The sequence below is a fragment of the Castor canadensis genome, chromosome 5, assembly GCF_047511655.1.
Source record: "Castor canadensis chromosome 5, mCasCan1.hap1v2, whole genome shotgun sequence".
NCBI lineage: Eukaryota > Metazoa > Chordata > Mammalia > Rodentia > Castoridae > Castor > Castor canadensis.
This window is the reverse complement of record NC_133390.1, coordinates 61,826,304-61,846,490: the sequence shown is the minus strand read 5'-3', so window position 1 is coordinate 61,846,490 and position 20,187 is coordinate 61,826,304. Positions and strand designations below refer to the sequence as shown.

General features: G+C 46.3%; 2 protein-coding genes across 10 annotated transcripts in view; one reads left to right on the top strand and one right to left on the bottom strand.

Annotated features, from left to right (window-relative positions):
* Cfap44 (cilia and flagella associated protein 44) overlaps positions 1-5,075 on the top strand; it is a 135,278-nt gene extending 130,203 nt beyond the window's left edge. For both annotated transcript variants that reach the window (XM_074073144.1, XM_074073143.1), the window contains exon 35: positions 2,132-5,075. In XM_074073144.1, the coding sequence (XP_073929245.1) occupies positions 2,132-2,323 (192 nt within the window). In that variant the 3' untranslated portion in view covers positions 2,324-5,075. The remainder of the gene's footprint in view (positions 1-2,131) is intronic.
* Positions 5,076-6,853: 1,778 nt separating this feature from the next.
* The window catches only part of Boc (BOC cell adhesion associated, oncogene regulated), a 74,740-nt gene continuing 61,406 nt past the window's right edge, over positions 6,854-20,187 (bottom strand). For 7 of the 8 annotated variants that reach the window (XM_074073146.1, XM_020153815.2, XM_074073148.1 and 4 more), the window contains 12 exons: positions 18,453-18,760; positions 14,998-15,160; positions 14,501-14,611; positions 13,867-14,073; positions 13,385-13,566; positions 12,647-12,752; positions 12,184-12,306; positions 10,496-10,717; positions 9,562-9,797; positions 9,277-9,353; positions 8,644-8,834; positions 6,854-7,595 (listed from right to left, as the gene is read on the bottom strand). In XM_074073146.1, the coding sequence (XP_073929247.1) occupies positions 7,408-7,595; positions 8,644-8,834; positions 9,277-9,353; positions 9,562-9,797; positions 10,496-10,717; positions 12,184-12,306; positions 12,647-12,752; positions 13,385-13,566; positions 13,867-14,073; positions 14,501-14,611; positions 14,998-15,160; positions 18,453-18,760 (2,114 nt within the window). In that variant the 3' untranslated portion in view covers positions 6,854-7,407. The remainder of the gene's footprint in view (positions 7,596-8,643; positions 8,835-9,276; positions 9,354-9,561; positions 9,798-10,495; positions 10,718-12,183; positions 12,307-12,646; positions 12,753-13,384; positions 13,567-13,866; positions 14,074-14,500; positions 14,612-14,997; positions 15,161-18,452; positions 18,761-20,187) is intronic. The other variant, XM_074073153.1, reaches the window with a different exon arrangement.

The window sequence follows — 20,187 nt, the reverse complement described above, 5'->3', positions numbered from 1 at the left end:
TCTCTTTACATAGTAAGTCTTTGTTTACTATAGCTTTGTATATATTGCTTTAGGTATAGTCTCTTTACATAGGATATCTCATTTAATCCTCAAAACACTACTTTCCAGGTGGGGCATGGTGTCTCATACTTGTAATCTCAGCATTTGGGAAGCTGAGGCAGGAAGATTGCAAGTTGAAGGCCAGCCTTGGCTACATAGTGAGACCTTGTCTCAAAAAATCCAACCAAAGCAACTAACCAACCAGCCAAACAAACAACCAACCAACCAAAAAAAACCCAGTACTTTCTGAAGCTCAGAGAAGTTAAGTAACGTTCTCAAGCTCACAGAGCTCATGCCCAATGAAGTTAGTTTATAAACGCTGGTCTGTTTGCCTCCAAAGTGGATTCCATTGCTTCTTACAATGATCGAGGAACAAATTAGGAGGTATATGATAAAAATGAAAAAGTAAATGTCAAAAGACATTTCAAAGTAAGAATAGCCAAAATTTGGTTGAATGTGTTGAAGAGAATGAGGGAAAAATTAAAGTGAGTTCATAGTGTCCAGCTGGAAGGACTGGGCCTGGGTTGATGGATCAAGCTTGTAGCTAGGAGTCACCAAGACCCCCATAGAGAGTAGCTTATGCAGATAGGAGACATTCTTTTCACTTCACAGGAAATCTGGAGGGAGGTAACTTGGGTTTTAGTTTGGACTGGGGTCTGTGATGTCAGGGTCGGTTTCCGGGTGATTATCTCAGTGTTTCCTTCCTAGTCATGAGGTGGCTTCTTCAGCTCTGCCAGACTTTTCTGTTCTCTTATTAGGAAAGCGAATGTGGTCTACTTACATCCACTTAGCCAGACTTAACTAGAAGAGAAACTGGGTAAGGCTAGTGTGTAGCACTCACAGGGGAGAACAGGTGTTGGGTACCCCTCACTTAGTCCAAAGATCTGTGGTTAACAGGAGTAATGGAAAAAATCATGACTGTTTGGATTCAGACAACCTGTATCTAACCCTGCTTTGGTCCTTAAGAATATAGAAATGACCCAAGCCTTGTAAAAAAAAAAAAAAAAAGAATATAGTGACTTGGAGCTGGGGCCATGGCTCTCACCTGCAATCCAAGCTATGTGGGAGGCATAGGTAGGAGGATCGTTTTTGGAGGCCCACCCCAAGTAAAAAGTGTGAAACTGTATCTGAAAAATAACCTTAAGTAAAAAGGACTGGAGGCCTGACTCAAATGGTAGACTGTCTAGCAAGCACAAGTCCCAAGGCCCTGAGTTCAAACCCTAGTAACACACACACACACACACACACACACACACACACACACACACACACACACAGAATAACTTGGGCCAACTAGTCAATCTCTCAAGTCACCATTTCCTTATCTGTAAAACTGGAATAATAACGTCTAGTTCACAGTCCTGTGGATTACTTGAGAGGAATATGCAAAGCACCTTGCAAAGAGTGGGTCCTACATAAGAGTCGCGTCCTTCCTTAACAAATACGTTCATGCATTCAAGTTTTAATGAGCATCCCCTATGTAACAAGCATGAGCACAAGTACTGGATAAAGAGAGAAGGCACTAAGGATCCAGCAAGCAAGAAAGATGTCAAGTAAAACTGGTCAGATATTATGTTTCAGTATGATAATTACAATTATATATAATTGGATATTTTGAATACACACATATGCACACACACACACACACGCACACACACACACACACACACACACACACACACACACACAATGTTTGGATAGGAGAGAGCAGGAAATCCTAATATAGTCCATGGGGCAAAGAAGGCCTCCCAAAAAATGAGGTCTGTGGCATGTGCCAGCCAGATGGGAAAAGAAATCAGATAAGCAAACAGATTTATTTTTGGGAACCCAGCTGTGGGCTATACAGCAAATGGCAAGCATACTTACCTTTTATGGTCTCAGTGATGAGAAGTTTTACTCTTCCATTGTAAGAGTTGTTGAATGGCACACGTTTCTCATGGTGGGATCTAGTGGAGAAGTGCCAGGCTTCTTAGATTAAGACACATGGCTGTTTATATTGACTGGAAGATCTTCACACGTGGCAGCTGAATAAGGACAGGATTGTTCCCATCCCAAATGATGCTTAAAGCAGAGTGTTGCTTTCTTCCAACAGGGAAATGCCTTCCAGTGCCCTCGGGAAGCAGATATTGTGGCAAGACAGAAGATCACTGAACTGATCCGAGCCCAGGCAGAGAGGATTGTGGCTTTGAAGCGAGAAATCGCTCTTCTTCGTAAAAAAGGACACCTGGTCCTCCCACCCATTCATTCTACACAAGAGGATGAAATGAAGCCCATGGGTCTTTAAGTTTGCTGTTCTGTCAAATCCATCCCAGATTTCTGACAAAATTCACCAGTTCTGTTTCCTTGTCACCTGCAACAATCCTCTTAAAGTGAACTTAACTGAAAGTCTAAAACCAGATCCTGTCTTGTACCTTCCATAATTTTTCTCCCACTTAGTTATCATAGAACTGAGTGCAGCATCCAACATCTAGTTATTACTGCACTGAAACACTTTAGATGTTTAGACTGACTATGAAGCCTCACAAGGCTGTATCTCATCATTATAAGAGAGCACCTGAAATAGATTTTGTTTTAAGAAAATGTTTTTCCAGTATTCTGAATAGTTAGCTATTAGCAAGAAAAATTATCATTCAGCAACCCATGAGAACACTTCCTTTTATTCGTTCTTGGATCCTCAGAAAATAAACTTTGTTTTTTTATTAAATATTCTGAGTGGACACAGAGTAAGACAAACTATTTGCCAACAATATCTGCAAATGAGAAATGCAAATTAGAACTGTGACATTGTTGACTTCATAAAGCTGTGATCTGAGGGCTCAGGAAGTGTAGACAGACATAGGAAAGCAGCTTGCTTTAGTTTGCTGTGGGTTGGTTCAAAGCAGGAAAACAAGCAGCTTCCTAAATTACCTATGGGTTTTGCAAATTCTTCAGTTCTGTGAGGAGCTGGGGAGTGTGTTTTGCAAAATGGTCAATAATGAGGTTTTTTTTTGGAAGATTTTTGCAAACTCCATCAGTATTCTAAGTTTCCCCCAATAGCTTCTTGTGTTCAATGTCAACTTCTTTTACATTTTACTTGAGTCATTTAATGGTTTTGATGCAGGAAAAAATGAAATAGATTTGCATTTCTGGGAGAGATATGCCTACTGCTCACTTTTGAATATGCATAATATTTTAAACTAATTTAAGAGTATCCTTTTGGTTTCAGGAAAGTGTTCATTGAAATTTATGGCCGCACCTGTTGACAAATGACCTCACTGACACTTGACACTTGGTGTCTTGTTAGTAACAGAGTGTGGCACTTAGGATTCCTAGCTCTGGGAGTGTGTATTTGTGAGCTACTTAGTTGAGGCTATCCCAGGAGGTAACTTGGTAAGAACTTACAAGTGTTGCTAACCTGTGGCAAGTCTGTTAATTTGTCCCAAACATAGATAGGGCTTGCTTTCTCTGTATGTTACGATATTCTAGAGGTGGCCACACTGTCTCGATATTCTTAGTTAAGAAGTCAAAATCATTTACTGTTTGCACCGAGTCCCATGAGTCTCTGAGGTGGTAGCTTCTTTACTACAGCACATTCTTTACTCCTTTTTCTACTGTATGCATGCCTTTGAAGCATTTTTAAAATGTGCTAGTCAGAGCATTGAATGTTTGTTTATTGCTACGTAAAAAATGACCTCAAAACTTAGCTTAAAACAACAAGCTTATTATCTCACCAGGGACGAGAAGGTTTCTGATGGTCAGGAATCTAGGACATTGACTCAGTGTCTGTCACAGACACTGTCATGCTGTGACTTGGGGCTGTCACCACTTGAAGCATGGCTAGAATTTTGGAGGAGTTACTTGTAGACTCACTTGGCTGTAGCAGGAGGGGCTTCACTTCTCAGTGTCAGTGCATGGGCCTCTCCACGAGACTGCTCACCACGTTACTTCTTCAGAGCCAGTGATCCAAGAGTGAGGGAGAGAGCGACTTCACCTCCAAAGTGACATGCCATCACTAGTACCAAATGGGTCACATAGGCCAACCCTGGTGTGATGTGGGAGCTAGAGAATAGACTGTGAATACCGCATAGGAGCTCTGGGGTCTCTTGTGGGGGCGGCTACCCCACTGATCAACTACTTGGTTAAAGTGGTGGGTCTCTTGAGATACTATCCCTTTTTTAGTTGTGAGAGCCAGGAGAAGTTACATAATCTTCTGGGGCCTCATTTTGTTATCTACAAATGAGGAATTTGGATAAGCTCTGAGCCTTCTTCCCCTTTGAAATTCTGTGGTTCCATTTGCAGCAAAAGTGAACTTACCATCTACAGAAGAGCCAGTCACAGATTCTTTGCAATGTTTAACTTAGAGTGCAAATAATTAGGATGATTATTTTTCCCAACTGGAACTAGACTAAGTCAGTAGTTAAGTCTGTATTACTCCAACTTATCCAGTTTGGGATAAGGCAACAAAGACAACACTCCATTATTTTATCTTGAATGGGACAAGATGTATGAACAGCTTCAGTTTCATTTTTGCTTGATTCTACAGGTAGTCTTGAATCTGTAATTCAGTTTGAGCTCTGAGTATTTGAGGATTTAAGTTTTAAAGCAAAGGTGACCACCAGGAGGTGTTGCGTGAGCACAGTGTTCTCTGCCTCTAGCTATGCTCTCAGGGGAGCAGCTTACCTTGAGGGTGAGGCCAAACCTCAGTCTGCTTTGAGTTATTTGTGGATTAGTTGTTAATATGACTTGGCCACTTTGAACTTTCATCAGTGGCATCATCAAATTTTAGTGTTAGTAGAAAAAGGAACCTTGGAGTCCAGCCCCTCAGTAGAATGAATAGCTCAGCCTGTACTCTCACAGACAGCTGCCACCCTGGAGCTGTGAGCAACTAACTGATCTCTACACCCCATCAGCTCCCACCCGCCATCTTACTTTTCCCTCTAGCAATTTATGTAGCCATGCCAGACTGAATCAAAATTTTATGAAGCCATGCCAGACTGAATCAAAACTTTATGAAGGTGTAATAAAAATTAAAAGAAATAAAAACCAAAAGAAATACAAAATGCATTTGAATTGAGTATATGAGTGGTTTCATTTTCCATGCTGACCTTGAAAAGCCTGGTGTCCTAATCTTTTCCTTCTTTCCTGCAGTCGGCTAAGGCCAGCTCTCATCTCATTTAACACACCTCAGAAGTGTTGGTTGGTGTTGGCCCCAGGACTGTTTTGTTTTTTTTTTTTGATGGCCAAAATCATCCAGTGTTGTTATGATTCCAGTCATGTGCAGAAAGCAGGTATTTTATAAATCACTTCAAGGAAGTTCACCAAAAATGACTTTGACAATTATCTTAGATCAGCAAGGAAGAAAAAAAATTAAATAAATAATGAATAAATAAATAAATAAAGCTTTCAGTTAGCTGGTGGGTGAGGTACAGCTCAGATTTGAGGGTGTCCTGGATTTGCAAAGTGAAGATTGAGGGCATTAGCCCTGCCCACTCCTGGAAGTGACCTCTATGCCCTAATGCCAGTGTTTGAAGTCACGGTATCTCATTTTTTCTCTTCCCAGCTCTATTCCCATCCTATCATTCCTATGTTCCTAATAGTCATTTTGGTAAATATTTTTAAAATACTACTTTCCTAAAAATCATGTTGCATTTCCCAGGTCAGCTGTTTTATAGATGCAAGTCTAAGAATGAGCAGGTTTGATACATTTCCTGGCCAGCAGAGGGTGGACTTGTTCCAAAAGACGACTGCTTAAGGCTTCCCTAGGATTATGTTTATCAAAGGGTTGGTTGGTTTGTTTGTTTTGGGTAGTACTTGGGTTTGAACTAAGGCAAGTGCTCTGCCACTTGAGCCATGGCCCCCAGCACTCTTTTTGCTTTAGTTATTTTTTGAGCCATACCTCCATCCCTTTTTGCTCTGGAGATTTTGGAAATAACATTTTGCTTCTTTTTTACCCAGACTGGCTTGGACTGTGATCCTCCTATTTTATGTTTCCCACTGCAGCCAGGATAACATGCATGCACCACTGCACCCAGCTATTGGTTGAGGTGGGGTCTCAGTAACTTTTTTTCTTCCTGGCTGGCCTTGAACTGTGATCCTCCCAATCTCAGCCTCCCAAGTAGCTAGGATTAAAGGTGCGAGCCACCCGTGCCCAGAGTTGGTTCAACTGTTCCTGAGATTGCCTCTCAAATCAGCATTTCAACTCTAATAACTTGTCTTTACTGAAATCTAGAAAATACTTTCCCCTCACCCCATCTACTGAAAACTCAAGCTGTATGAAGATTTTCATTGCAGATTTCAGTCTCCATTTAGGTCCAATTCCAAATTGAAAATGCTAAAAAAAAAAAAAAGAATCTGTGACTGGTCCTTTGGTGGAACAACGGCAAGTAAATATTGGTTTTAACTGAGTGAGTCAACTATTCCAGCAATGCTGATGTATCTTTAGAAAGAAGGGAAGTGCATTATCGGGCACCATATATTCTAGCTAAACGGCACTGTGGAGGAAGTGTTTGGTCCTCAACACACATCTACACAGAAGGCCCAGCTTCATTCCCCAGCAGGACCACAGTCAGGAAGAGAACTGACTCCGTTCCTCTTGGCCTATTGTACAGCATCTCGCTCTTGGAGTAAACAGTTATTAATGCATTCTGCTTTCATCCAAACACAAATGACGGTCAGTGTTTAAAAAGACAAAAAAAAAAAAATGAAAAACATCTGCTACTGTTTCCACAATTTGTCCCTTGAAAGATCTGAAAAAATGTCAAAGTAAGATTTTTTTCAACTACTGGAAGTCTGAATTCTAACATGTAAGGAAAATGCTGACTCACACATGACTAAGTTGAAGGTTTCAGGGAAGACTAAACATTTATTTAGAAGTTACAGTGTTTGTTTTTACAGAGATATGTTGCCAGAGTATTGATTCTGGAAGGTCTGTTAATGCTTATAGTGCTGTACACATCTCAGTCTGTTCTCAGGGCATCTCAGGAAGCATGCCCGATGTCACCAGATCCAGCCATCTTCAGGGGTGTCTCCAGTCTGTGATAGTGTGGCCATTGCATTCCCTGTGGTCTTCATGAACAGTGTCCTAGGACCCTTACTTCCACAAGCACGCCTTGGGCCTCCGACAGCTACAGGTTCTGTGAGGTGAGGCATCTGTGTCCCGCCAGTCTGTCTTACTCTTTCCTGGCTGACTCCTGTTAACACTGGGGCTTGTTTTCTCCCTTGTACTTCAAAAGGGAGAATTCCTTATGTCTCTCCAGAATGACAAAAACACATATACATTTATTTACAAGTGCATAAATATATAAATATGGCTATAATAGAAAAATAAATACCAATTTTCTCTCTTTTAAAAAAAACAATATATAGTCTTTCTGGCATATTGGCTTCTGTCTAAATTGTGGGAGGTGGTGTTTCAAAAGACACATGCACCGCTGGGCTGGGGGAGAGCTGCATCCTAGGTTCCTGTCCTATGTAGGACCCTGAGGGGTCTTGAGGATACCAGTCTCCTCCACCCACTTGGCAGGAGTCAGGACTGTCCACCTCTTCAACTGGTACAAGGCCCAAGCAGCATGGGGGCCCTGAGAGAGAAGAGAGACAGAGAGAGAGAGAGGGAGAGAGAGAGAGAGAGAGAGAGAGAGAGAGAGAGAGAGGGAGAGAGAGGGAGAGAGAGATAGGGAGAGAGAAAGAGACGTTAAAATCCAGACTGGCCAAGAGGTCCCAGCCAGCCCTTACCTATGGCGGGAACCAGTCACCAGCCCTGAAGGAGGGACAAGGCATTTGTGCTCCCTCCAAGGTCTCTCATCAATGCAGGGAGGTCCCCTTACTATCTAAGTTCCACCTGTGCTGGGACCTGGGACTGTAGACTCTCAAGCATTTCACTTGTGCCCTGGGACAGATGACCTCAGTGAGGTCCATGGAATGCCCAAGGAGGCCTCTGGTCCACTTCACAGCCCACTCTCCCCAGGACATGAAACCTAGTCCAGTTTTCATGAGGCTGGGTCTAGCTCTAGGAGGTGACTTTTAGAATTTCATATAACAGAGATGGTGTTTGGAATTTAAAGAGATGTGCACACCACAGCAGCTAAGAAACACTGGCCAGTCCTCTGAAGAAGCCTGTTGCCCCACCCAGGCCCCCATGGATTTCCATAAGACAGGCGCAGAGAGAGATGTAGGATAGGGCAGCACAAATGGCCTTGAGCTCCTTGGAGAAAAACATTTTGTGGAGGCACAAAGAGTTATGATGATGATGTTTGTAAGAACTTGGCTCACTGATGACTGATGCAACTTACTCCTTAATGAAGAGACAAGACCCAACAAAGCAAGGGATTAGAGATTCATTAGCGTGATGAGAGGCAAAAAGAATTTGTCAATGGCCTTGAAATGCCTCTGAAATGGAGAATGTCTTCCTTAGCCTTTGAGGACCACAGACTGCAATGTTGGAGGAGCCTGGTACACCCCAGAGGTCTCCTGGGCCTTCAGCAGTGAAGGAAACTGGTCATCCTCCTTAAGTCCCAACACCACCTTGAGTCTGTTGTCTCCCCTTCCTCCAAGCTGCTACTGAGTTAGGGGTATCTCCCCGAGGTCATCCCCAACCTCTGTGATTTCTCTACCCTGCCTCCGGCTGACCTGTGTGAAACGGAGGGTCCCATGTAGCTTCCAGGCCAGGACTCTCTTGTGTTCTCCTCACTCCTGCCTGGCACATGGTGGTAGGTGGCTCCTGCAGGTGGCAGCAGTCTTGGGGCTGGAGCAGCTGGTGAGTCGAGTCATCAGGTAGTGTGTATAAGAAAGATTCCTCATCTGGGCTAGGATGGGGACCCCTGCATGACACAAGACCAGAGAGGGGAGATGAGGCAGGGGCAGTGTGGGCCTGGACTCCCTGCCCCTGGCAGCTTCCCTGAGGAAGCTTCCCTGAGGATTGCTTGTCTTTGAACATCAAGAGGTGCCACACCATTGCTCCCTAGTCCAGTTCCATTTTATTCCATGTAAGAGGATGTGAACCAGGTGTCCAGGGGACTGTGGCAAATCCAGTTGTATCTCAGGGTTTCTGTGTTACCCAGTGAGGGAAGGATTTCAAGAAGCAACCCATGCTCCCAGACAAAAAAGCACTTTGTAACTGCAAACACAGCTAGCCCTAGGGTAATGCCCCACAGAGAGCAGTGTTGACAGATTTGAGAAGTTTTGAGTGCAGCTCTGGGTGACAGTTCATGGATATGAGGATCTGAGACTTGGAAATGGAAGGATGAGGGAGGGCCTGGTTACCTGGTAACCTGGTGGCTCTGGGAGTCATATCCACTGCCAAGAATGGTCTGTCTCAGCAGGCTGTTGGTGTCATCCTGCTGCTCGAAGGAAAGAGTTAAGAAAAAGGTCATGTCAGGGGTTCAGAGAACTTTCTAAAAGCTCACTGTTCAGTAGGATGAGCTGTTGCTGACTAAAGTTTGCCCAGCAAACTGGGATGGGAGCTGAAGGGAGAAGCCCCAAGAGGCAGCTCCACTGCTCCTTCCTTGTCCCACACCTGCCCCTCCAACTTCCCCAGAAGCACATTACCTGCAGAAGCTCTCCTGGGCAGTGCTGCTGAGATTTCACGCCTGGGCAGCCCACAGCAGCCACGGGGCAGCCCCTGCTCACATGTATCCCATTGGCACAGGCTTGCCCATTGATGCCACTGAAGTAAGGCTGTCCATTGGCTCGATGGCCTGGGAGTCCTCCCAAAGGCACCATAGTGTACTGGCAGGAAGAGGATAGAAGGGCACTTCGAGGAAAACCCAGGTCTGTTGTATGTTCTGGAAGAATAGGACAGAGGTTTTTGTAGGCCAAAGAAGCCTCGGACAGCAGGAGAAAGTTCCACTGGCGACCACATAGGGTCAAAGGAGATGACATTGTTGGAGGGGTGAAGAGTGTATTCTCTCAGGATATTCTTCCTGTCATCCATTTCTTCCCAACATCTACCCTTTTTTCTGAGGTGAGAAAGGTAGGGAGACATGGGGGCAAAGGTTTGGGAGAAAGAGGATGAGTGAAAAGGGCATTACTAAGGTAAGGAAAGTGAGCCACAAGTGTGGCCAGTTGAAGCCCAGGACACAGGGAAACCTCAAAGTAGCACCAAACCCAGAGAAGAGCAGGAAATGCCTGAGGGAAGAGGCAAGAGTTATTGTAAGCATGAACACGAGTTCAGAGAACCAATTTTAGGCATCAGAAGAGGGAACTACATAAGCACCAAGCTCCAGAGATGTGGAGAGGACAGACCAACATCTGCTTCATCACACTGACCCTCAGCTGAAGTACATGAGCTGGGAGGGACAGGCTCAGTCCCAGGGTATTCTCAGACTGTGGGACCTCTGGAGAACCTGGGAGCTAGAACTGCTGGTGACTGTGGAGCAGGGCCTCTCTGGCCCTGCCCTGGGCACAGGCCTCCTTGATGGACTGAGGTCCAACCTCCCTCCCTCCCCAGCCTCCTTCCTCTGTACTGAGGAGAGTTACTCACTTTGCTTAGACCAAGCCCTCCACAAGCAGAAGGGGATGAAGGTGACAATGATGAGGACGACTGAGCCCAGGACGATCCCAACAATCAGATAGGGCAGGTCGCTGGCACGTGCCACGATGGCGCCAGTTCCCATCGGCCGCTCTATGGTTTCTGGGGGTGGTGGCCGTGGTGGAGCCAGAGTTGGTGGTGGGAGTCGGCCAGGCTGACCAGAAGACTTCCGAGCTGCAAGTGTGGACAAAACTCACTTAAGCATCTATCTCTGACATTTCCTTCACAACAAATAGAAAATAATCCAATCCCACAGGTATAGGAAATGGGGTCAAACTTATAAGATAGGGCCTCAAAGTCCCTTATTTGAACTTTGTCCATACTCAGCATGAAATCATATCTAATGTGAAATTTGCTGTTGTTGAGGAGATCTGAACTGTATATTTCAAATTCCAACATGTTTGTGAGCCATGCACAGGGTCAGACTGGGCAGAGGGGTGCCATGTTCTCTGAAAGGGTATCTGGTGAACTTAGGGAAGCAAATATTTAAAGTGCATGAACCCAGCAACAGAATTGGGAATGGAAGAATTTACCCACAGATTTGCTATTCCTAGGTGGATTAGGGGATGTGAAGTGAAGCCTAAGGTAAGAGCTTGGCTGCAGAGGAGAGGGCTGTTTTGGGATTTGGTGGAACGAACAGTAACTGGGAAATGCCAGTTCCAAGGAGGGAAGTGAAACCCTGGGGTTTGCCTTACAGGTGTGCCTGGCATTGTTCACTCTGCCACAGCCATCTTCCTTGGCTTTCTGATGCCAGAGCTTTCTGATTGATCCCCACTACTGCTCTGACTGTCTCTTTCATACCTCACTTTTCCCACCTTTTCCTTCTGCCTACTCAGACACTGGGAGACAGCCCCAGGTCCTCTCGATCTGCACAATCTTCCCATGACTTCTGCCTATATCCTAAAGACTCCCGTATTAATATCCCCACCTAGACCCAGGGAGGAGACTGCTTGTTTTATCAGATACTCAGTAAGCCTCCAACTTGTTTTACCCTGTTCCTTTCTCATAAATCCTGTTTCTCTAAGTGGTATTGACTCCTGGGTAGGACTCAAGCTAAAACCTCAAACGTACTCTTAACTCCTTTCACTCTCTCCAACCTCAGCAAGTAATCAGACCTGGTCTTGCCCGCACCTCCTCCGAAAAGCAATTCAAACTTATCTCTTCTCTTTACTTTTACTTCAGGGCCCCGATTTTCTCTCCCCAGTCTGTTCCTTGCACAGTCACTGATGATTCTTCTCAGAAAGAAATTCAGCATGATTCTCCCCCACCTCAAAGTTTTTTGAGGCTGTTTCTTTCCCATCTCATGAAGTTGCAGTCAAGTTAAATAAACCAACCAATGTAATTACCAAATGTCACTGCAGGAATAAAGTATTTATAGAAAGTTTTCAGCTTAAGAAGTGGTTTTATGCTTAGTGACTCTGTGGGTGTGTTAATTCCCTAGTCCTTAAAGCCATCACAATGGCAATCCCCTCAAACTAACATGAGGCACAACAAACAAGCAGAAGGGTGACAAATGATGAGGTCTGGAGATACTTCGAAAATAAGGAGGCTTCCTGGGAAAGAGATAGCATGGCATGGAGTAGTGACTTTGCCCTACTTTACTGCAAGCAGGGAAGAGAGGAGAACCCAAGGAGAATCACCTTTGGTCTCACAGATCATTACATTGCTGAACTCGCTCTCCCCGCCTTCATTGAAGCACTGCATCTTAATGTCGTAGGAGGTCTCTGGCTGCAGATGACTGATGGAGTGCCAGTACCTGTCCCCTGGAAAGTAGAGTCACAGTCATACATGATGATGCTGTTTGCTTGGCCCAACACCACAATCAGACTCAGACAGGGTCATGTGTCTGTGCCGGTGCTACTGACCAGCACAGGAGGTGACATGGAGGGGCATACTAGAGGTACCCACCTACATTTCCATTGTCCCATCACTGTGGGAAGGAAGTATGTGGGGTTTTTAACTGAATGGTCCCAAGTGTGTCATGATTAAGCCAATGACATGGAGCACAGGTGGTTTGTGCCATGTTAGACTCAGGTTTTATGCTTCATCCAATGTCACCAACCACCAATAGAGGAAACGGTAACATACAAAATTGCTTCTCACCTTCAACCATATCCTTCTTGTAATCACTGTCATTGTCGCTGTCTGTGGGTCGATAGTAGATATAAAAACCATGGATTGGGGTGTTGTTGTTACTTGCTGGAATATACTATAGGGAATGGAGAAGAGACACACTGACAGTGCAGCACAGAAATCACCGGAAAAAAAAAAAATGCTGTGGTTTGGAAGTTTCTCCCTAGTCCAGGGTTTGAATCTCACTGGGGACCCCTGGAAAACATTCCTGATGATGTCTGAAGTTCTTTGCAGAAGGCTGTGGAGACTGTATATTATTTTATTTTGCCTAGAGGTAACTTGCAGAGACAAGAAACGAACTGCATTTTTTTCAAAGACTTCAGCCCTTTCTGATCCTCCCTGGCATGTGAGGATGAGCTATCTGGCGACAATGAACCCTGAATAAGTGTGTTGGTGTCAAGGGAAGGGTAATAAGAAGAGTGGGACATAATCAGAAAATGAGAACCAGCTTGGGGCTCTACCAGTTACAGCACCAAAACCCTCAGCAGACCATTAACAATAGCTCCAGCTAAGAGCCTCTCATATCTACCAATGGGGCTTTCAATGCGTCGCACAGGGAGCCAATTCCCAGGTGTCCAGGTAGTGGAATATTTAGGGGAGGCCCCTTAGGAGAAGGGCTGAGGCAGGGGAGTGATTCCTTCCTGCCTCTGCTGCAGGCAGGAGTCTCATTCTCCTCTTCCCACAGCCCTGCACGGCAAGGCCACTTACCATCCACTTGAGCATGATGGTGGTCTCATTGACTGCATCAGTGAAGGTAATATAGGGGCCTGCCACTGGCCTCTCATACACGCGGCCACTGTAGCCTGACACCACGTAGGGCCGGGAGGGGGCACTGGGCTCACTCTCCCCCAGCATGTTGAGAGCCCGGACTCGGAACTTGTAAGAGGTGCCTGTTAAGAGAGAACCTCACTGAACTCAGGAAAAACTTTTTGATTCCCCTACAGCCCATCAAGGCCCAGCCTGGAGGGATCTTCTGGGCAGCCTTTCCCCAAAGCAAGTCCCCAAAGGACTCACAACAATGCCCGTCCTCATCAAAGAGGAGCCACATGGAAGAGGGAGGAAAAAGGCAGAGCCACACTCTGCATCTGTATGAGCACACGGAAGGGTGGAGGACAGGTCTCCATCACGCCTCTTCCCCTTCCTCTTCCAGGTTGTCCAGGGATCAGGGAAGAGAGTACCCAGGCCCCTACCTTTCTCTAGGCCTGTGATTTCCACAGACAGCCGTGAGGGAGGGATGGCACTGGTGGCCAGAATCCAGTCTCCCACTTTCTTTAGCTTCTTGTACTCCACACGGAAGGACTGGATCGGGAAGCCGCCATTCCCACGGGGAATCCAGGTGACATACACTGAGGTCTCGGAGGCCATGGAGATAGTAGGCCTGTCTGGAGCTTCTGGGGCTGGGAAGACCATGCACAGTGAAGAAGGAAGTGGGAGGCAGGGATGCCACCAGATGATATGGTATTCTGACTGGACTTGGCCTGTCACCGGCAGGGCCTGCTCCTCCCCATGGCACTCTACCCACCAGTGTTCCCAATAGTTCCTATGTTTGGGAGCAGCCCTTCAGCTAAACATCTACAAAACCACGGTGTGCAAAGCCACTGCTATCTGGACCCATGGTCAGGGCTCCAACCTTTTATTTGAAAAGCTCCCATCTATATTTTCTTATTGCGGCTAACCAAGGAGATGCCAAAAAAATGTCACCAGGACTCCTGGCCCTACAAAACCCAAACCCCATGCAACCTGCAGTAACAGAACAGGCCCTCTGAGACAGCTGGTCCTGAGCTCTCAACCCCTCCCTTCCCACCCCACTGCTGATAGGCTTACGGGAGAGGCGGCCATGGTCCGGCTGGCTGCTGCTCTGGGGGCCCGCTCCAGGGTCATCTCTCTGGACCTGCTGCTCCTTGCTGGCCATGATCTCAGGTTTGGGCCGCCGTCCTGGGTGGAAATAGGTATGGATCAGCAAGGGAGGGAGTGTGCTCTAGATTCCCTTCCCAGACTCTGTTTTGCCTGAGAACCTGTAAAGGGCTGTGGAAGGGTGATGCAAACAAGAACATGGATACTGAAAGTGGAATGTGATTCCTAGCTCTGCTGGCCCTTCTGTCTTGGAGAGGCAAAAGGACACCAGAGAGGCTGGCTGGCCACTCTCCTGATGAGAGCTAGCACTTCGCCCTGGCACCCAAACCCCGGGAAGGAGCAGCTAGAGGAAGGACAGGGTTCTAGGTCCAGAAGTGGGCAAGGTGAGCAGGATTTCACTCCTGGGTCTGGTATAACTTGTTTGAGCCCATGGAAACCCTAAGCTAAGTGCAAGAGTTTGACCTTACCAGTTCGGAAGGTGACCATGGCTGTCTGGCCCTCGCCAGCACAGTTGTAAGCTGCCATCTCCACTTCATACAAGCTCCCTGGGTCAAGCCTGGTGAGGGTCAGGCGGTGCTGATTGGCTGGAATGCCAGAGATGGTCCAGTCATCAGAGGAGTTTGCGACCTGCTGAAGAGGGTGGCTGGTGTAAGATGCAGCATCTTCCCTTGTAACTGAGCCCACAGAGCATGACGATGGGAAGGACATGGGCCAGGTGGGCTGCAGAGATCAGACTGGCCCTCCTGGCTATGGGACATCAACCTCATCTCTCTGGTCAAGTCAGGCTTCTTGGTCCGCATCTAATCCCATTAAGGAAGATCAGAAGGCTTGACTGATATTTCTGGGGGCTTCTCTACCCTCTCCCTCTCCCATACTCCCCCAAACTTCTATATTTAACTTTCTCTCTTCTGTGTACTGAACCAAATACATTTCCTTGGTCTCTGTTCTAGTGAGAGACAGTGGTAAGAAAGAGAAAACAGCAGCAACAGTAGAAATAGCAATGTTTTCTGAGTGTTCACTCTGTGCTGAGCACAGAACTAAGCATTGTTTATACAAAAACGCACTTGTCCTCACAATGGCCCAAGTGATGAGTGTCTACAGTGTTCCCACTTCACAAGTGAGTTGACCAAGCTTAAGAGAGATAGCAATTTGCACAAGGCTGGAGAGCTAGTGAGCACAGAGACTCTGACTTGACTCCAAAGAGCATCTGCAGAATGTAACCTGTCCTAATCAGGAGTCTGAGGCAGAAATTCCCGAGTTCAAGCCCTGGTCACGTAACTGTGAGCAAGCTCCCACACTCTCTGAGCCCTAACCTTTTCATTTCTAAGGTGAGATAAGGAAAATTCCTCCAGCTACTCTGAAGTGAAATTAGGGGACTTGCATAATACTGCTAGCTTTGAGCTTGGTACATGAGAGGTTTCCAACAAATGCCTGGTCTCTCCTCTCACCCTCCCCACATGCATCCTTTACCTGGGGAGGTTTCTATCATTTTAATCCTCTTTTTCTCTGCTCCTGCTCTCAGTCCTTGCTTAGAAATTAAAAACTGGGGATGAATTGTGACTATAAATTAAAATGAATTTTTAATTACCGGCTCTCTAAACCTAAAGAAAGAAAAAATAAGTGGGCTCCAGGCCCCCAACAGGTGAAGGTAAGAGATTATTCTATTTCATTCACCATTTTTCAAGGTCTTAACATCTAGCTCTGTGCATCTCAGAGTCTGCTAGAAGCAGAAACTGAGGTTGATGAAGAAAGAGAACAGCTGGAAGGGAAAGCTCTTATCCCCAAGCAGAATATTCCAAAGTAGAACAAAACCTACCATTCAAAGGAAAAGGATAGTCTGGGCTCATTAACGTCAGGCTTCCAGGATTTGTTCCAAGGGAAGACGTTTTTACAAACTGAGAATCCCCAGTGGTGCTAGAAACCCAAACACAGTAGCCCAGGGTCTGCAGTGCACCAGGAACTGAAACTGCTTCATGCAGGTGAAAAACTGAAAATCAGCTTAGTAATTCCCAATCCTCCACAAGAGAAGAGGCATGAAAAAATGTAACCCAAACACAGATTTTTGATTTCAAAATTCTTTTTTGGATGACGATCATTAAGATATGTGAGTTTTCCACAGCAGAAACAGCTTTCAAGACATACTTTCTGCCTTAGCAACATCCAAACAGCTCCAAGTGCCCTTCAGGCTGGAGCCTAATAGAAGCCAGACCCAGCAGGGGCCCTGTCCGGACTCTCTCTTCTCAGTACCCCCTCCTCCCCCTGCCCTCCCAGTGCTGGCCTCACATTTCCACTGGGCCCAGAAATGAAAATAAGAAATGGAAAGGTAATTAGTCACTGTCACACACACTGAGAGGGTGAGTGTGGCCTCAGCCTGGCATTTCCGGATTGCCTTGGTGGGTCTTTGCCAGCCTGCCTCTTGTATGAGGCAGTTTTGTGGCCACCTATTGGCCTGAAAAATATTATTCTTGCTCTCACACTGGTTTTTGTCTCCTGGGGACCATGGATGTTTGACCTTCCCTGATCTTTGTCTACAACTCAGATGGAGGTGTCCAGTTACACAGGGAAGTAGGATGGGGACTAGCCCTGACCTGGAACATGTGCTGAACAAGGCTGTTTCTTGTTGCAAACCCACTTGCCCCTTTGCTGGCTACCTGGGAGGAGGCCAGCAGGCTGAGGGCTACTGAGAGTTGGGTTCACCCAGGCCCCCTACACAGGAGGCTGCACAAAGGCCACAGGGGACCGCTCTGCCTTAAGTGGTGTTCTGACCACCCTAGGGGCTCTGTGGACTTGTCTATATGGTCTTCTAGAAGAACCTGAGAAGACAAGGACAGAATGTAGGGGCCAGGTGGGTCCACAGCAGGGACACAGCTTTTACACAGCCCACACCATGCAGGGTTAGCTTTGTTTTCTTGTGTAGTTTTGGAGAAGGAAAAAGTGGATAAATACTTTTGGTTTCACATTCTTTAATTTTCCACGAAGTGTACATAGCACTTTTAGAAGCAAATATAATATAAATGCACAATAAAGCCCAGCATTTATGCTATGCTAACAGCCAATAAAATTTTTTCAAATCTATGTAAGAACAATAATTTTCTACTATCCACTGGCATTAGAAAGAAAAGAGCATATACTTGAGGTGAACAGAAACATTTTCCAAGATGTTTTCTTACAGGGAATTTCACATCCTCTTCCCTGCACAGCCTGGAAGGGCTGGAGGCCCTATTCCACCTCACCAGACAGTGTCCAGGAGCAAGGGGTTGGCTCGGCTCTGTCCCTACCTCCTGTCATAGCCCACGATTCCCCTTCTGACAACTCTTGAAGCAGCCCTCTAGACAGACTCCCTTCTGTCAAGGAGAAATAACTGAGGTCTGAACACTTGATGCGCTTGGAGCTCAAATGCCTGCTTACCCAACCAGAGCCATGATGAATTCTGAGAACTGAGGGGCATTTTATAGCCCACAGAGAAAACACTTGTTCTCAAATATTTGTTTTCCTGGCTATAGAGCTAGTTTGGCACAGCAGAGCTGCTGAAGGATGTACCTGGCAGATATTAATTTGACTAAAAAAGGAACCAAAGCAACATCAACAACAAATGACAAAGGAAATAGTGGAGGGAGAGGATGGCAATAGGAAGCCTGATAACTATCTCCAGACTAGCAGCTGGCGTGAGCTATGAGAATGAGTACATAGGGCTTAGACCTGAGGGCCCACACATGGCCTATGGCCTGGCCTCTCAGGGTCCCACCTGTCCATCTAGAAGCTAGCATCCTGGGAGGCAGTGGGGATGGGCATTGGAGGAGACAGGGCATGATCAGTGGCAGGGATGTACTGGAGGTTTCACTTCAGGCCAGAGGAAGAGGGACCCTGCTCAGCCTCACCAAGAGGCAGTTCAAGGAGGTGGCAGCCAATGCCAGAGCCATACCTTGCGGTGTTTCACAACATAGTAGAGGATGGGTGCTCGGCTGCCACCCTCATGTCGAGGTCGCCACACCAGTTCATAGGAGTCGGTTTTGGAGGTCCGGGGAGAGCTGAGGATGATGGGGGCCTCAGCAGGGGCCACTTGCCCCTTCTCTCCTGGACACTGCAGGGAAGCAGGCTGCACTGATGTCGGAGGCTTGGCAAGCCCTGGTCGCTCCCTCAGCATCTGATCAGGGTTACCGGATCTGGAGGGTGGTGCAGGAGGCGTGGCTGTGGATGGCTTAGCATCCTGCCAGGGGCCCAGAGTCGTGCCTAGGGTCAGAGCAAGAAAAAGAAGGGAAGAAGCAGAGTGTAAATATCCCTGGGTCACCTGGAAAAACCTGAGGACAAAGTCAGAGAAGACCTGAGATCACCATCAGCCTTCATGTGACACACAGCAAGGCTCTGTAGGAGACAGGGCCAGTGTCGCTGCCCTGCCAGAAGGGAAAGGCAGCCTGGACACCTTGCCTGGGCCACTTGCTGCATTCATGGGTGGCATTTAAGCACCTCTGCAATCTGCTGACTTTCTATGTCCTCAGGAAGTATGTCATGAATGATGTTACAATTTGAATATGAAAATGTCCCATGTGCTCGTGTGTCGAATGCTTGTTGAATGCTTGGCCACCAGTTGATGGTGCTATTTTGGGAGGCTGTGGACACTTTAGGAGGTGGGACCTTGCTGGAGGAAGAAGATCACTGGGCAAGTGCTTTTGAAAGTTATGCCTGGTCCCAAGTCCCTTCGCCTCTCTCTGCTTCCTGTCTGTCTGCCACGAGATGAGTAGTATCTGCCACATGTTCCTCCTGCCATCATGTCCTGCCTCTCCACAAGCCCAGAATCAACAGAACTGAGGACTATGAACTGAGACCTCTGAAACTGTGAACCTTTAAGTTGTTTTTCTCAGTGATGGAAAAGGTGACTAGTATAGAAAATTGGTACCAGAGAAATGAGGTTGTTGCTGTGACTAAATCTACCATGTGGTTCTTAAGTGTTTGGAACTGATTTGTGGGAGGAATTTGGAAGAGTTTGGAGATGTGGGCTAGAGAAGCCCTAGGATGCTGTCAGCAGAGTTTAATGGCTGATTCTGGTGGGAGCTTGGAAGACCAGAATGTAATAATAATAGTAATGAGGACAGTAAAATCTGCACTTATGATGTTTCAGATAGGAAGGAGGACTCTGCTGGGAATTGGGCTAGAAGTCACATGTGTTACGTTGCAGCAAGGAACTTGTCTATATTTTGTTCATGCCCTAAGACTTTTTGGGAGGCAAGGTGACAGACTAGTTAATCTGACAGAGGTAATTTTAAGGCTGCCCTGCATTCAGGCTGTCTCTGGCTGTCAGGTTATTGCTGGCTGTTTTTACCGGGTTTATAGTGAGAATTGGGAGCAAAAAACTGTGCAAAAAGATCTGAAAAATTTACAGTTTGGCCAACAAAAAAAAAGAGTATTTAGTTTTGGACAAGGAGAGCATGATTGTTAAAGAGATAGAGCCACTAAAAGGAAGTCAGATGTTTTGTACCAGGACAATAGGAAAAATGTATTAAAGGCATCTCAGGAATTGGCTGGACCCCACCCACTGCAGACTCAAGTTTTAACTCATTTCAAAGACGTTGCTTTGAGAAGAGAATTCTGGGGCACCCTGCTTGCAGTGTTGCCTAGGGAAGTGTTTCCCCTCATTCAGCCATTTGAGCATTTAGCAGCCA